At 52.3% G+C, this 16296-nt stretch overlaps 2 protein-coding genes across 2 annotated transcripts; one reads left to right on the top strand and one right to left on the bottom strand.

The window, feature by feature from the left end:
- Window positions 1-1509: 1509 nt before the first annotated feature.
- PPP1R15A (protein phosphatase 1 regulatory subunit 15A) lies at window positions 1510-4961 on the top strand. The gene is made up of 3 exons (XM_045531224.1): window positions 1510-1750; window positions 2480-4126; window positions 4503-4961. The coding sequence occupies exons 2-3, from the start codon at window positions 2489-2491 to the stop codon at window positions 4743-4745; spliced, it is 1881 nt and encodes a 626-aa protein (XP_045387180.1). The 5' UTR covers window positions 1510-1750; window positions 2480-2488; the 3' UTR covers window positions 4746-4961.
- Window positions 4962-6803: 1842 nt separating this feature from the next.
- On the bottom strand, window positions 6804-15605 carry TULP2 (TUB like protein 2). Its single transcript, XM_045531845.1, has 13 exons — window positions 15567-15605; window positions 15366-15421; window positions 15194-15248; window positions 14658-14865; window positions 13305-13460; window positions 12938-13102; window positions 10953-11221; window positions 10013-10324; window positions 9075-9187; window positions 7733-7847; window positions 7558-7656; window positions 7179-7368; window positions 6804-6940 (listed from the first exon to the last, which is right to left on the bottom strand). The coding sequence occupies exons 1-13, from the start codon at window positions 15603-15605 to the stop codon at window positions 6807-6809; spliced, it is 1911 nt and encodes a 636-aa protein (XP_045387801.1). The 3' UTR covers window positions 6804-6806.
- Between the last annotated feature and the right edge of the window lie 691 nt (window positions 15606-16296).

Here is a 16296-nt window from a genome sequence, read left to right as displayed (position 1 = left end):
GGGTTGAGGCTAGGACTTCTCTGTATTTGGAGAGTAGGAGCCGAGGCCTGGACTCCAGCGCCCCCGTGGGTTTGTTGTGGTCAGAGGTCTGGGCCACTTGTGCCCTAAAGAGAGGGGGCTCGCATCTTGCAAAGGGTGAAGGCTCAGACTCCCGAAGCCCTGGGTGCCTAAGAAGGGGTGAGCTAGGAGTCAGGACTCCTGAGTTGTGAATAAGCGAGGGGTCTGGAAGTGTGGCATTGATTGGATGAGGCTGGGGATGGTTTGTCCAGGTACCCCAGAGAGAAGGGGGTGGTCCCAGATTCCTGGATTCTGGCACGGGCAGGGTCAAGTGGCAAGTTTCCTTTCTTTTTTTTTTTTTTTTTTTTGTTTTGTGACAGAATCTTGCTCTGTTGCCCCGGCTAGAGTGCTGTGGCATCAGCCTAGCTCACAGCAACCTCCAACTCCTGGGCATAAATGATCCTCCTGCCTCAGCTTCCTGAGTAGCTGGGACGTGTGCCATGACGCCCGGCTAACGTTTTTTGTTTTTCTATTTTAGTTGCCCAGCTAATTTCTTTCTATTTTTAGTAGAGACAGGGTCTCGCTCTTGCTGAGGCTGGTCTCGAACTGCTGACCTCAAGTGATCCTCCCACCTAGGCCTCCCAGAGTGCTAGAGTTACAAGTGTGAGCCACCACGCCCAGCCCAATTGGCAAGTTTCAAATCTCCACCTCAGATCCAGATGAGAATTCTGTTCTAGACTGAGGACAGCCCCCTCAGGAGGGAGACATGGTTTCTGGGTATATTTTGAGGAACAAGATTATGCACCAAGTAGGAGAAGAGAGCTGGGCGGCTGGAACAGTGTCCCTGGGCCTGGAACTCATACCAGAACCCCGCCCCGCACCCCCCCCCCCCCCCGCCCCGTGCCACCCAGTCAGCATTTCAGTTTGCATAAGCAGAGCTTTTGCATAAGTTTGAAGCAGGAGTGTGACAGGGAAGGAATCTGAACTTTCAGCTTAGCAGCCATTCACCATATACTTGCTGAGCACCTACTACGTGCCAGGCAGGGTTGTGGCCACTGAGAAGAAAGCCGTGCCTTCGTGGTGCTAACATTCTTGTTCTCGTTGGCAAAGAATCAGGACTCTGCTGGGAACCATCTCGGGCAAGTGTCATTTGCAAGCCTGTTTCTTCATCTGTGAAATGGGAACAAAGATGCCCTCCCACCTGGGGAGGAAAACGACCGGATGTGAAGGTGGGAGACCCCAGGCTGGGGGGGTTGCCGGCTAAATCGGGGCGTGAAGGCATTTGCTCCGAGCAGAGTGAGAGAGTTGGCTCGCGGCTTGGGAGGGCCACGCATTTGAGTGACAGCTCTCTCGCTTGGGACGTGACCGCGCTCTGAAACGCTGCCGTGACGTCACCAAGCCCGGAATCTCCGCGAGAAGTCCCGCCTGACTTTCCCTTCCCACCCTCGCGGTGACGTTTCGAAACCACGCCTCTCCCACGGAATGGAACTCGGCAGACTATAAAAGACGGGGCGACGTCTGTGCCAATTGCATCCGGTCCCAGGTCAGTTGATTACATGCGAGACTCTGCACGACCCCGCGCTCTTTTGTCGCGCTCGAGCTCGAGGCAGTCGGTGATACTTTGAGTCTCCCGGAGCCCGACGCCTGAGGGCGAGATGAGCGCGCTGGCCTCCCGAGCCGTCCGGACCTGTGATCGCTTCTGGAAGCCCGAGCCCGCGCTCCTGCCCCCGGGGTGACGCGCTGTCCCCAGCCGGTGAGTAAGGGGTGGGGACGCCTGGGTTCCCAGGGAGTTGGGGGCTGGAGCCAGGTTCCTGATCACTAATGAGAAGGGGGCCGAGATTTCTGGGTCCTGAGGAACGGGGGCGGGGGTGCCTGGACACCTGGGTCTGGGGAGGGGCTGGATGGGGTCCGGTCTCGGGGTCTGGAGGAGTGGGCTGAGGGCCTGGACTTAGGAAGAAAAGACTGGGAACCTGGAGACCTGAGCCTGAGGGAGGAGGGGTCTGCTTGGGTCCCCAGTGAAGGAATCATGGAGGGGGGGGGTCAGAATGTTTGAATCCCCAAGGGAGGAAGATGATAGGGGCCTGCACTGTCAATCCTCAGGAGGATGAGAGAATTTGGGACTTTGTCCCCAAGGGAAGCAAGTAAAAGACCTTTGTTCTTGGTTTTGGGGGCTGGGACTTCTGGACCGGAAGAAAGAAGGGGCTGAAGGCTTGGACTCCTGAATCCAAGGAAGAAGAGACCCCGGGGGGCCCAGACTGCTGGGTATTGAGAGAGGACAGAGAAAGAAGGGAACCAAGGGACAGAGAGGGGAGTGGCTGGGATCAGAAAGGAATTTGGGGCAGGGATTCCCTTGTTGCTATTTCCGGTATTTGTGTTACTATTTGTTATTATATCCGTTGCTATGACTCATGGTCATGCCCACATGCCATACCCTAAATGGCTCCTAAACTTTATTTCCTTTTTTTTCTTCTCCTTTTTCTAGCTCAAACAGATGGCTCCAGGCCAAGCGCCCCATCAGGCCATCCCCTGGAGGGATGCCCACCCCATCTCCCTCCTGTACCCCCTGCTGGGCTTCTTTAGCCGGGCCTGGAGCCTGGTGAGGGGCCCAGGACCTGCAAAGCCATGGGTGGTGGCAGCAGTAACAGAAGCAGATCAGGGAGAAGCCAAGGCTCGGCTGGCAGGCCACCATGTCCCCTGGGTCAGGCACGCTCAAGGGGAGGCCAAAGACAGTGGAGCCCCCGAAAAGAACAGAGAAACAGCCAACCTGAAAACCAGCAGTTCCCTTCTTGAAACCTGGGGACTTTCAGATGATGATGCGTATTATGAGGAAGAAGGAACCAGTGTCCCTAAAGAGCAGGGACGCGAATTTACAGATAGCAAGCCTGCTCCCCTGTCCCTCAGCCTTCCGATAAGAACCCTGCAAGGTTGTGATAAGAACCCTGGGGAGGAGAAATCAGAAGGAGCTGCTGAAGATGAGGGAGTGACCAAGTTCTCTTATCCTCTGTCGCACCGGGTGCGCTGTGCGGCAGTGCACGGGGAGGGCGATGGGGAAGGTGTAAACAATGGAGCCCCCAGAACTTCCCGCCTGTCTCCAGGACCCAAGCCCAGCACCTGGGTGTACTGCCCCAGGGAGGAAGAGGATCAAGCCACGGAGGAAGAAAGAAGAGAAAGTAAGGAAGCCGAGAAGACCTCCGTTTCCCCCTCACCTGCAGGCTCCAACCCTAAGGCCTGGGAGTTCTGTTCAGGAAAGAAATCTGGGGACAAGGATGAAGTGGCACTCGAGGAAGCAACTGAGCAAGGAGACACTGAGCCAGAGCCACACTCCTCAGTCCCAGCCCAGAGGCTCCTGCTCAGGTCCTGGGAAAATCAGCCCAGCAAGTGCATAGAGGAGGACGATGAAGAGGATGAGGATGGTGCTTTGGGGGCAGCTGAGAAAGACAGAGGAGCTGAGGGTCCTTCTCCCATCTCCCCCCCAAGTGCTTTCTTGAAGTCCTGGGTATATCAGCCTGGGGAGGACACAGAGGAAGAGGAAGATGAGGAAGAAGAAGACAGTGATTCAGCATCAGCTGTGGAAGAGGTAGAAGCTGAGGCTTCCCCCTCTGTTTCCCCTACAAGCCCCTTCTTGAAGGCCTGGGTGTACCGGCCTGGGGAGGACACAGAGGAGGAGGAAGATGAGGAAGAAGAAGACAGTGATTCAGGATCAGCTGAGGAAGAGGGAGAAGCTGAGGCTTCCCCTTCTATTCCCTGCACGAGCCCCTTCTTGAAGGCCTGGGTATATCGGCCTGGGGAGGACACAGAGGAGGAGGAGGAGGAGGAGGAGGAGGAGGATGAGGACAAAGGAGATGATGAAGCAGCTGACTCAGAGCCACATCCCTCCCTTCGGTCCCACAGCACCCTCCTCAGGGCCTGGATATATCGACCTGGAGAGGAGACAGAGGAAGAGGAAGCTGCTGAGGAATGGGGAGAAGCTGAGCCCTGCCCCTTCCAAGTGGCAATCTATGTACCTGGAGAGAAGCCACCACCTCCCTGGTCTCCTCCTAAGCTGCCCCTCCGGTTGCGAAGGCAGCTCAAGTTCTCAGAAACCCACACCCGGGATCCGGACCCTGAGACTCCCCTAAAGGCCAGAAAGGTAGGTGCTGAGGGCCCAGACTCTTGAGTCTTAGGGAGGCGGGGCTGGGAGCTGGGACTCCTGGGTCCCGTGTGTTGCAGAGGGTTGCATGTGAGCTCTGTTGGGAGGCCGTGTCCACCATCATGCAATTCTTTGTAAGAGGCTAGGCCCTGTGGGAGGAGGGAGCAGCTGTGACTCAGGCAGCCCCAGGGAACCACCTGTACCTTCGGTGAGTCACACAGAAAATCCTGTGACTGTGACAGGCAGGTGATAACCAGATAGCAAGCATTTTTGTTTGTTTCTCTCCCTGCCTCCTCCCCATCGGGATCCCTGCGGTGGTGTGCATCTTGTGTCTGCATCTCTGTGTCTCCATGTGTCTGTGCCTGTCTGTCCCCAGGTGCGCTTCTCTGAGAAGGTCACCGTCCATTTCCTGTATGTCTGGGCAGGGCCGGCCCAGGCCGCCCGCCGGGGCCCCTGGGAGCAGCTTGCCCGGGATCGAAGTCGATTTGCGCGCCGCATCGCCCAGGCCCAGGAGGAGCTGGGCCCCTGCCTCACCCCTGATGCCCGGGCCAGAGCCTGGGCACGCCTCAGGAACCCAGTTCCTGCTCTGAACCCCATCCCTGCCCCTACCCAGACCTGACCACCCTCCTCTGTCCCTTCTACAACCCCATCCAGGCCATGCCCTTGAGCCATGCTGTGGCCACACCCTCTCCCTCCCCTCCTGGCACAAGCCACAGCTCCTAGCCTGGACCTCAGTGGGAGGTGTAGCTAAGACCAACTGGTTTGCTTGTTATTTATTAACTATTTTTTTAAGTGTTGGTTTATATAAGAAATAAAGCCTTTTGATTTGTAGTGAGCCACGTCTCCGTGTGTGTCAGAATGAACAATATCCTACTCATGGGTCCTGGAGGAGGTTGGGGGGAGAATAGCACAAAGGCAAGCACCTCAATAGAGATGAACTACATTTCCCATCATCCATCTAATTTGCCTCCTCTCGTCCTGAGGCTCCTTTTGAACTTAAGGGCTGGTTAAACTTAGGACAATTACCTCCCCAAGGGGGCTGGAGCCTTGAGTCGCTGATTCCTAAAACGAAAGGGCTGGGCTCTGGCTGTCTGTGCCTCCCTGGAGTATTAAGGCTCAATCCCCTTAATACTTAGTACAGGCCCCTAGCACTCTGGGAGACGGGCGGATTGTTTGAGCTCGGGAGTTCGAGACCAGCCTGAGCAAGAGCGAGACCTCGTCTCTACTAAAAATAGAAAGAAATTGTATGGACAGCTAAAAAAATATATATAGAAAAAATTAGCCAGGCATGGTGGCACATGCCTGTAGTCCCAGCTACTTGGGAGGCTGAGGCAGGAGGATTGTTCGAGCCCAGGAGTTTGAGGCTGCTGTGAGCTAGGCTGATGCCACGGCACTCTAGCCCGGGCAACAGAGTGAGACTCTGTCTCAAAAACAAAACAAAACAAAACAAAAAAATACTTAGTACAGGCCGTTACATTCTCCTACAAGACTTTCCATGGCCTGATTTCATAAGCCCTGCATCCATAGACAGTTTTCTTTCTTTCTTTTTTTGAGACAGAGTCTCACTCCGTTGCCTGGGCTAGAGTGCCATGGCATCAGTCAGCCTAGCTCACACCAACCTCAAACTCCCGGGCTCAAGCAATCCCTCTGCCTCAGCCTCCTGAGTAGCTGGGACTACAGGCTTGTGCCACCATGCCCCGCTAATTTTTTCTATATATTTTTAGTTTTCCAGCTAATTTCTTTCTATTTTTCTTTTAGTAGAGACAGGGTCTCACTCTTGCTCAGGCTGGTCTTGAACTCCTGAGCTCAAATGATCCTCCCGCCTCGGCCTCCCAGAGTGCTAGGATTACAGGTGTGAGCCACCGTGCCCGGCCCATTGACAGTTTTCTTGTCTCTAGTATGGCTAACAATTGTACATACCTCATGGAATCGTAAAGCCCGAAAGGAGTTAAAATTAAAAAGATTGCTCATCAAATAAGTGCTATATAAGTGTTAGCTATAGTGTAATTATTCTCACTCTCAACCACGCATGTCTTCAATCACCCATCCAAGTTACAGGCAATGGGCTGTAAACTATCCCATGAGGGGATCTGTCCAGTTCAAACAAGTGTGGGCCAAAGGGCCAGCCTCATACCCGGCCCCACTCCACTGTACTCCCCAGCTCTTGCCATACTATATCCTGTCATTTCCCCAAAACCACCAAGCCTTCTTCTACCTTTAAGACCTTTGGATAAGCTCCACCTACTGCCTAGTGTTCCGACCCGTGACCTTTCTTGCTCAGCTAAGTTCCTCCTGATTCTTCAGATGTAGTATGAAAGTCACTTTTTTTTCTTCTTTCTTTTTATCATTTCTTTTTTTTTTCTTTTTTACCTTTAGCATTTTATATTTCAATCTAGATAACATCACCTTTTTGAAGAAAGTCACTTTTTTAGAGTTGCCCTGCTCTGGTCCAACAGATTGGTGGCTCAATGTGCTTTTTTGAGCATTTTGCCTTCTTTGTTGTTCGAGGCCCATTTCCCACAATCGCCTGTGAACCCCATAAGAGTAGATGCTGCCCACTCCCTAGGGCACTAGACTGCTTCTAATAAGTGTTGGTTATTATTAAGACAGTGCAACAGAATGCATGTTGGGGCCCTTTCTCCCAATAAGCAGGCACAGAAACTGGTGAAGGGATGGTATTTTACTCACACGCCAGCTTCCCATCTAAACTGGACAAACAGATGGCAAAGGCTTGGAGCGGGCAAAGGGGGTAGCGGAAGTCCATGATGAATGCATCCTGGGCCACACGGCCGAACTGGAGCACCAGGTACCCTGCTGAAAAGAAAGACAGGTAATAAGCCTTCCTTAGTCAGCCCCCCTCATCTCCCCACCTCTGAGCTTCTCTAAGAAGCTGTGTGGTGCCCTCAAACCTCGGAAACCATCTGAGGGCGGGGTAAGCTACAATTCCCAATAAGCTTTGCAACAGCGTGGCATCTGCCCTGCCTGCAAAAATGCTCAAGTGGCAGATAGGAGACATAGTTCTTGTCTGGTCATGCCCCCGGCCCAGGTAAACCTGTTCCCAGGAGCTCACGGTCTTGCGAGTGCACGATCTGGAAGTTCTTGACTGAGGCCCGAGTGACTCGATTATGAAAATTGAGCACGTAGGCACTGCTCTCCTCACTCCACAATGGGGTTTTACTTTTCATTAGGGTTAGCTCCTCCATGGCCCCCTGTTGGAAGCGATTCAGTATTGACTCTTGTGCCTAGAAGATTAAAGCAAGGGATGTGGTTAACCTATGACCAGCCAGCTTTTTCACACAAGTCTGACAAAGTCCTCCATGCTTCACACGTGACCTTAACCCACCAGTACCCTCATTCCCTGGGAACTAGGAGGACGGGCTGCAGCCCCTCCTCCTCCATTGACCCAGAGATTCCCAACTTTGAGGACTCACGTTTTGTGGCTGACAAATGATTCTCTCGTTCTGGCTGTCCACTGCTGGGATGATCACAGTCATTTTCCGAGGGCCCCGGCATCCGAAGATGTTGGTCTCCTGAGAGTATTATATTCCAGTTGGCCTGGCTCCTTCCCACTATCCTGCCCCATTCTCTTGTCCCTGGGACACTCACATAACACACAGCTCCCAGCTCCTGTCTGATGTGGCCAGTCTGCAAGAAGAAATTCTGCCTGTTGGGATTCACCCCGTTGTCAAAGATGGTGAACTTGGTGCCCAAGACATTGGATCTGCTCCAGGAAGGGAGTGGATAGGATAATAATAAGTGTGATTCTTTGGCTGTACATTAAGTGCTTTCCCAAGTCATCTCATCATAAGAATCATATTCCCTGCCTGCATCTATGGTCCTGGCAGTGCCCACCCCCTCACCCTGAGTTTCATTGGTGAGCCATGTATGTTAGCCTCCTATTTCAGCCCTTTAGGGACCCTCTTCCCTCTGGGACACAAGAACTCATGCAACCCAGGCATCTTCTCACACAGAATTTAGGAGTCCTTGTCCCTTGTCTCTCAAGAATTCCAATGTTTCATTTTTATTTATTTATTTATTTATTTATTTTTTGAGACAGAGTCTCAATCCATTTCACGGCTAGAGTGCCACGGCATCAGCCTAGCTCACAGCAACCTCAGACTCCTGGGCTCAAGTGATTCTCCTGCCTCAGACTCCTGAGTAGCTGGGATTATAGGCACCCACCACCATGCTTGGCTAATTTTTCTATTTTTAGTAGAGATGGGATCTCACTCTTTCTCAGGCTGGTCTCGAACTCCTGAGCTCAAGCTCAGGCAGCCCCAGGGAACCACCTGTACCTTCAGTGAGTCACACGAAAAATCCTGTGACTGTGACAGGCAGGTGGTAACCAGATATCAAGCATTTTTGTTTGTTTCTCTCCCTGTCTCTTCCCACCTCAACCTCCCTAGTGCTAGGATTACAGGTGTGAGCCACCTCACCCAGTCTATTTTTTAATTTTTAGACAGAGTCTCACTCTGTCGCCTGGGCTAGAGTGCAGTGGCATCAGCCTAGCTCACTGCAACCTCAAACTCCTGAGGGTCAAGCTATCCTCCTGCCTCAGCCTCTTGAGTAGCTGGAACTACGGGTATACACCACCATGTCCAGCTAATTTTTCTATTTTTTTAGTAGAAACGGGGTCTTGCTCTTGCTCAAGCTGGTTTCAAACTCCTGACCTCAAGCCATCTTCCCAACTCGACCTCCCAGAGTGCTAGGATTACAGGCATGAGCCACGTGCCCAGCCAAGAAGTTAAATGTTTTAAATTCCAGCCTGTGCTCCAAAACTTTCAGCACTTTTACTCCCAACCACCTGCGTGTACAAGCTGAAGAACTATAAAACCCGTCAGGTCCTAGAACAGGTGGAACTTGTACTCTGTGGCCTGTTGGGAAATGTAGTCCCCTTGTCCCCTTCTGTCCCCAGGCTTCTTGCTATCTCTTTCTCACCACACATCACCTGAGTTTGCCCACAAAGAAGCTCCCATTCCGAGATAGGTCTGTGGGGTCCACGGAGATGAGGTAATTTGAGGTTTTGCTCCTTTTTCTTTTTCGCCCAGCCAGGAGCAAGTGCTGCAGAAGGGAGGAACAGCCCATCAGAACGGATTTCTGGCATCTGGCTCCAGTTAGGATTCCAAAGATAAGGAAACCCAATGTCCCATGACTAAAGAGCAGGTGATGACACAACAAGCATTCCAGGGTTTGCTGGGAGACGTGGTTCTTACTGAAGGAAGATATCAGCTGGGTCCTAAAGCAGAGCTCCACATCTTAACATCTCCCCCTTATTCCTTCTGCCAATGGGTCTGGGGTTGGGGCTTGGGCCACGCAGGGAAGAGCCAGAATGTGACAGGCAGAGCCTGGCTTTGGAGAATAGGGGGGCAGCCTCTCTTGCAACATTGCAGCAGGACTTTGGGGGGTCTTTCATCTAGGAAAAGTGGGTCTGGCTCTGATTAGGGAAAAAGCCTCTTCCTGAGAGAGAGAAAGTACGCTGAGGAGGCCACACTGAGAGGGTTGGGGCTTGACTTTGGAACGGAAACTTTGTAAGGGGCGGGACTTGGTTCCAGGGCGGGGCTTATTCCAGGATTGGATGGGGTGTGATAGCAAAGAAGGCTCAGTGCGGTCCAGGCTTGGACCAATAAAGAAAGGACCAATAATACACCTCCAGTGGGTGTAAGGGGTGGGGTTTTGGATCCCTGAGAGGGCGTGGCCTGACTTTGAGAAAGGCGGGCCCAACTCTGGAGCGCACAGGGCTTGGTTATGGGATGGGTAAGGCCAACGCTACTGCGCTCTGTAAGGAGAAGATTCTAGTTCTGGTAAAGGCAGGAGTTGGTATTGGAGTTGACAGGTCCTAGCTGTATGAGGCTGCGGGGCCTCGGGCCCAAAGGGGTTGGACCGCACCTTTCGGCCGTCGGGCGCCTCCAGGAAGAGGTAGTAGGAGGGGAACATGCCCTTGTCTACGCCATGCTTGTCGCGGCTGATGCAGCACTGCAACGTGAGGCCCGGGGGCAGCGGCCGCAACACATACGCCTCCATGGACCTGCCCAGGTGACGGCCTGGGGTGCCGGGTGCCAGGCAGCCCGCCATCCACACACTGATGCTGCTCGCGCCAACAGTGCCTTCCAGGGCCTTGAACACCTCCTGGTTGGCTGCTGCTGGGGAGTTGGTCTCTGCAGACTCCAACTCCTCTTTCTTCTCTTCCAGGTCTTCAGCCTAGCCCATGCACCAAATTCAAAGTTGAGGGACATTCACACAAAACCAGATTGAAAAGAAAAAAAAAAAAAAAACGAAGTTGAGGGACAGCTGGCCTCAGCCTTGCCAACTACTGACTCGCCTGGCCAGTCCAGGGTTACGCCTCCCCCCGGCCCCATGTTTTCTGCTTTTTGATCAACCATCTCAGTCAGCCCACCCACGAGCCCTCATCTGTTGACTGGCCAGCTCTAATTGCTTTCTTCTGCAACCACACCCACCTACTGATTGGAGAATTTCTCTGCGAACACTGCCCATTCCTCCAACGGTGTTGATTTGTTCTGGATAACATAATACAGTCCAGATCCACCCCAAGTGAAACCATCTACTGCACTTTTGCCAACACCAGTGTAAGTGCTGATTGGCCCTTCCCCGCCAGTGCTCTGATCCCTCCAAGGTCATGGGCTGCATTTTAATGGCCACGCCCACATCAATTCAAATCCTCTGATTTGATAAATGGCACTCACACACAGCCTCTGCTAGCCCAATCACAACAGGCTGTGGGTAGTTCTGTCCACCAAGAAAAGGGAACTCGGGCTGCAGAATTTTAGCCCCACCCTCCACAGAGGTCCTAGGCTAGCCTTTCTCCTACATCCTTAGTAGCTGTGCCTCCCTCCACCTGGTGGGAGGTCAAGTTTTCAGGTCCCAGGTCAACATCCATTTCAGGGTTTGTTCCCAGGTCACCATCCATTCCAGGGTTTGTTCCCAGGTCACTATCCATTCCAGGGTTTGTTCCCAGGTCACCATCCATTCCAGGGTTTGTTCTCAGGTCATCATCCATTCCAGGGTTTGGTTCCACATTGGGCACCTTGTATTCATCTTCAACATCCTGGGATTCACTCTTCTCCTCCACGCTGGTCCCTAAGTGGTAGGAGAAACCCAGGACAAGCTCAGGAGACCTGGGTAACAGGAGTTTGGAACAAAGTTATCAGAAGGCTAGAACTCAGTCCCTACTCATCACTCAGCGCTCTCACTTGCCACATCCTCCTCCTCCCCCATGCGCATGGGAGTCTACAAGGGGCGAGGAGTTTCTGACTCCCTAAGGACAGGAAGGGGTTAGAGTCTTTCCTTTTTCTTTGTCCCAGAGAGAGCAAGGGAGAGACTGGGGGACTAAGATGGGGGAGGTTGAATTTGGGATAATAATGAAGAGTTCTGTCATTGACACCATTGGCTATGTCATGAGAATAAAAGGAAATGTTACCACAATGAAATATTATAAGGCAATAAAAAGGAATGAGGTACTGATAATACTACAACATGGATGAACCTTAAAAATGTTCTAAGTGAAAGAAGCCAAACTCAGAAGACCACATATTGTCTGATTCCATTTATATGAAATGTCAGAACAGGCAAATCTACAAACACACAACTTAGATTAGTGGTTGCCGGGGGCCAGAGGGAAATGGAATGGGGGCAACTGCTAAATGGTACAGGGTTTCTTTTGAGAGTGGTAAAAGTGTTCTAAAATTGATTGTGGTGATGGTTGCACAATCTGTAAATACAGTCAGCCCCCACTATCTGAGGGTTCTATATCCATGATTTCAACCATCCACTGACAAAAAATATTTGGGGAAAAAATTTTTTTAAATAACAAGACAACAAATGATAATACAAATTTTAAAAATATTGCATTACTGATCATTGGAATAAGAAAAAAATACAGTATATCAACCATTTACATAGCATTTACATTGTATTGGATATTATAAGTAGTCTAGAGATTTCATATATATATACACATATATATATACATATATATATATATATATATATATATTTTTTTTTTTTTTTTTAGAGAAGGGGTCTCACTCTTTGGCCAGGCTGGAGTGCAGTGGCCTGGTCATAGCTCACTGCAACCTCAAACTCCTGGGTTCAAGTGATCCTCCTGCCTCAACCTCCTGAGTCACTGGGAATACAGGCCCAAGCCATCACACCCAGCAAGAGACAATTTAAAGTATATGCGAGTACGTGGGTAGGTTATGTGCAAATACTAGGCTATTTTATATCAGGGACTTCAGCATCTGAAGACTGTAGTATCTGCAGGGGTCCTGGAACCAATGTTCTGCAGATACAGATGGTTGACTGTATCCTAAAACCATGGAATTGTAAACTTTATTTTTTTAATTTTTTTGAGACAGAGTCTAGCTCTCTTGCCTGGGCTAGAGTGCCATGGTGGCAGCCTAGCTCACAGCAGCCTCAAACTCTTGGGCTAAAGGGATTCTTCTGCCTCAGCCTCCGGAGTAGCTGGGACTACAGGCATGCGTCACCATGCCTGGCTAATTTTTTCTATATATTTTTAGTTGTCCAGCTAATTTCTTTCTATTTTCAGTAGAGACGGGGTCTCGCTCTTGCTCAGGCTGGTCTTGAACTCCTGACCTTAAGTGATCTTCCTGCCTCAGTCTTCCAGAGTGCTAGGATTACAGGCATGAGCCACCTCACCCGGCCAATTGTAAACTTTAAATGAGTAAATCCTATAGTATGTGAATTATGACTCAATAAAGCTGTTACCATTAAAAGTGGAGGATTTGCCCCATGGACCAGGGGAGCAGATATCACCCCTAACTCCCCCCAAATTACCAGGGTCTTGGCTGGCCAGCCAACCCCTGCGTGGAGTTCGGGGAGGCTGTTCATAAGGTGTAGAAGACATGAAAACATCTTCCATGCAGACTTCCTCCAACTCAGAATCAGAATCCTCTGGGAGCCTGGATTCGTGGAGGGGCTGGAGACCGGGATTCCTGAGTACTGGGGAAGGAAGGGCTGGAGACTCAGATCCTTGGGTGCTGGAGAAGGAGGCGGCTCAGGACCTGAACTCCTTGCTGTGAGGAAGGAGGGGCTGGGGTCCTGGACTCCTGAGTCCTTTGGAGAGCAAAGATTAAGGTCCCAAACTCCTGGGTTCTGGTGAGAGCGGTTCTGGGATATAGGCAGTCCAAGGACTCAAGTTTACCTGCCTCTGTCGGCGACGCCATGGGGGCACGCTCGCCGCTGCCATCTCCACCACAGGGCACAGTGTGCGGGGCACTGCAGGCACCACAGCTCAGATGTCCCTCTGGCACGCTCTCCTGGAGGAAAGGGTTCTCAAGGCCTGGAATAAGGGGCAGGGCTGGAAGAAGGTGCGGGGAGACCCATTAAAAACAATCTACAGTCCGGATGCGGTGGCTCACGCCTGTAATCCTAGCACTCTGGGAGGCCGAGGCGGGAGGATCGCTTGAGGTCAGGAGTTCGAGACCAGCCTGAGCAACAGCGAGACCCTGTCTCAGGAGGATCGCTTGAGGTCAGGAGTTCGAGACCAGCCTGAGCAACAGCGAGACCCTGTCTCTACTAAAAATAGAAAGAAATTATCTGGACAACTAAAAATTTATATAGAAAAAATTAGCCAGGCATGGTGGCGCATGCCTTGTAGTCCCAGCTACTCGGGAGGTTGAGGCAGAAGGATTGCTTAAACCCAGGAGTTTGAGGTTGCTGTGAGCTAGGCTGACGCCACGGCACTCTAGCCAGGGCAACAGAGCGAGACTCTGTCTCAAAAAATAAATAAATAAATAAATAAATAAAATAAAAATAAAAACAATCTACAAATTCTGGTCCTAAGCAAAGGAAAGGAGATCTGCCCCTTCATTCACTGGGCTCCCAGAGAAGGTCCCCAATTCGCTGACCACTCAAATCTCCAAGACTCACCCAGAGCCCAAACTCCATCCTAAGGCTCAAACAGCAGAGCCGCTAATTTTTTTGTTTTCCCCTATTTTGCCCAGGCTGGTCTCGAACTAATGGGCTCAAACGATCCTCCCGCGTGAGCCTCCCAAGTAGCTAGGATTACAGGCGTGTGCCCCCGCGCCTGGCCCTTCTCTCATTAAATTGTTGTAGGATTAAACAATCTGATGCCAGACAAGTCTCTAAATCACTTTAGCCACGCCCCCCGGCTCTACCTGGCCCCACCCAGGACTCCCTGGACCCTGCTTCTGCAATCTCTGGGCGGTCCCCAGCTCCCCTGTGCTCCACCTCCAAGCTCTGCCAAGTCTGAACACAGATTCTCTCGGGGCCCGCTCCCACTGTACCTTGTCCAAACCCCGCTCTCTCTCTAGCCCCGCCTCCGAACCGCACAAGCCCCGCCCCCGGCTCTCACAGCCCCTGCTCTCAAACTCTCCAGGGGTTCAGCCAGGGCCCGCCCCCATCCACTACCAAGTGCCCGCCCCAAGGCTTCACTAGGCTCCACCCCTCTGACTCCACTAGGCCTCGCCCACCAGCTCCCGCAGACCCCTTTCCAGACTAACGACCCCGACGATCCCTGGGAGCCTTTACTGACCGCTATCACTCCGGGGGTGCTTCTCCGGCCGCCACAGTCGCCGGAGCCACAGGGAAGCGTTAGGATTGGCCTGAACCATGAGGGGTTCTTGGCGCTTCCGTCGTTGCTTCTTCTCAAACAGCTGCCGCTGTGGGAGCAGGAGAAGGGGGCGTGGGGGCCAGGAGCAAGAGCTTGCATCAGTGAGAGAGTTCGTGATCCTCTTCCTCCACTGGGTCCCAGGTGTCCAGGCCCCCCGGTCTGTCAGCTCCTCTTCCCTCAGATCCAGGAGTCCTGGCACCCAATCCCCTCCTTCCCCTGGATCTAGGAGTCCTGCCCTCTAGAACTCTTGTTCTTTAGAAATTCTGGAGTCTCATCACCAGGGTTTATTTGCTCCTTTAGGATCCTGATGTCTTATTTTCTCATTTCCCAATGGAAGAACTTGAGGTTCAGAGAGAGCCAACATGGTCTGGGAGTCCTAGAGTAAGTCCTGGGGATGGGGCTCCTGGGAGGCCCAGAAGACTGAAGAATGGGGGTGGCAAGATTCCTGAGCATAGTACCTGCTGTTCCAGCTTCTGCAGCCTCATGGTGGCAGGCTCTTCCACCAGGAGGATCCTGAGAGAGATGCAGGCTCATGGTAACAGCAAGCAGGGCACCTAGGTTGCCTCAAGAACCTCTCCCTCTGCCTTCCTTCCCCTCCCCAGCTTGGGTTCTGAGCACATGTGAGATCACAGAAGATGCAGAGCCTGAGCCTGCTCCACCAGTTCTGGAACTCTGTCAGCACTGGTCTGTCCAGAAGCCACGAGTCAGAGATCTCAGGCCCCTCCTGCCTCAGGACTCAACAGTTGGGGGCCCCCAGGCCCTCCTCTTTCAGACCCAGACGTCTTCACCCTAGCTCCCTCTCTTTAGGACACAGGAGTCCAGGTCCCCTACCCTTTCCTGCAAGGCTAATGGTGCTGGACCAGCAAACATGATTATGAGGCCAAAGCTGAGTGCCTTGGGGCATAATCAAGCTTTATGTACCCCCTTCCACCTTCACTCCCCATCTGTTTCCCCACTCACGCTTTCTTCCATGTGTCATTCTCCTGAGACATTCTGTAGAAGCAAAAATGAGGAGTCAGGATCCAGAACTAATATCCCAATGGACTCTGCCCACCAACACCTGATCCTAAGCTTTAAATGTTTTCCTGGACCCAGGTAGCCCAAATCCCAGCACCCACTCCCGTTGGGACCCAGTACCCTGTTTCCAGCTTTCCTCACTATCAGGGACCTAGAAATCCAGTTCTCTCTCCCACAAATACCTAACTCCTGCACCTAGGCATCAGAACTCAGGACTGTGGCCCCACACACCCAATCCCTAGTGGCCCAGACCCCAGTACCCACCTGCCTGGGGTCCTGTAGACTCCTCTTTCCCTCGTGCCTCGTGCCCGGAGAGGCTGCTCGCTCACATTGAAGCCGCTGTGCCTTGCCTCTCTGGGCAATATCTAAACATACCTGACCCTCTCTTTGGAAGCTGGGGACCTAATCTCTGAGTCTCTGGGAAGTAGGTAGGAGAAAAAAAAAAAAAAAGGCTCGGAGGGAGGGGGGATTCCCACTGGGACCTGCCCTGGTCCCCTCCCTCCTGGCCCCCCACGCTCCACTTCCAACAAAGCAATGACCCCTG

The sequence above is a fragment of the Lemur catta genome, chromosome 19 (assembly GCF_020740605.2).
Source record: "Lemur catta isolate mLemCat1 chromosome 19, mLemCat1.pri, whole genome shotgun sequence".
NCBI classification, from domain to species: domain Eukaryota; kingdom Metazoa; phylum Chordata; class Mammalia; order Primates; family Lemuridae; genus Lemur; species Lemur catta.
Note: the sequence above shows the minus strand (reverse complement) of the source record. Positions and strands in the feature narration are given on the sequence as shown.

Coding starts and splice junctions, on each gene's coding strand:
- PPP1R15A (XM_045531224.1), top strand. CDS start 2,489: ATGGCTCCAGGCCAAGCGCCCCATCAGGCCATCCCCTGGAGGGATGCC. Junction 4,127..4,502: donor CTCCCCTAAAGGCCAGAAAG/GTAGGTGCTGAG, acceptor GTCTGTCCCCAG/GTGCGCTTCTCTGAGAAGGT.
- TULP2 (XM_045531845.1), bottom strand. CDS start 15,605: ATGTTTGCTGGTCCAGCACCATTAGCCTTGCAGGAAAGG. Junction 13,103..13,304: donor GGCGTCGCCGACAGAGGCAG/GTAAACTTGAGT, acceptor TTCCTTCCCCAG/TACTCAGGAATCCCGGTCTC. Junction 7,369..7,557: donor TCATTTGTCAGCCACAAAAC/GTGAGTCCTCAA, acceptor TTAATCTTCTAG/GCACAAGAGTCAATACTGAA.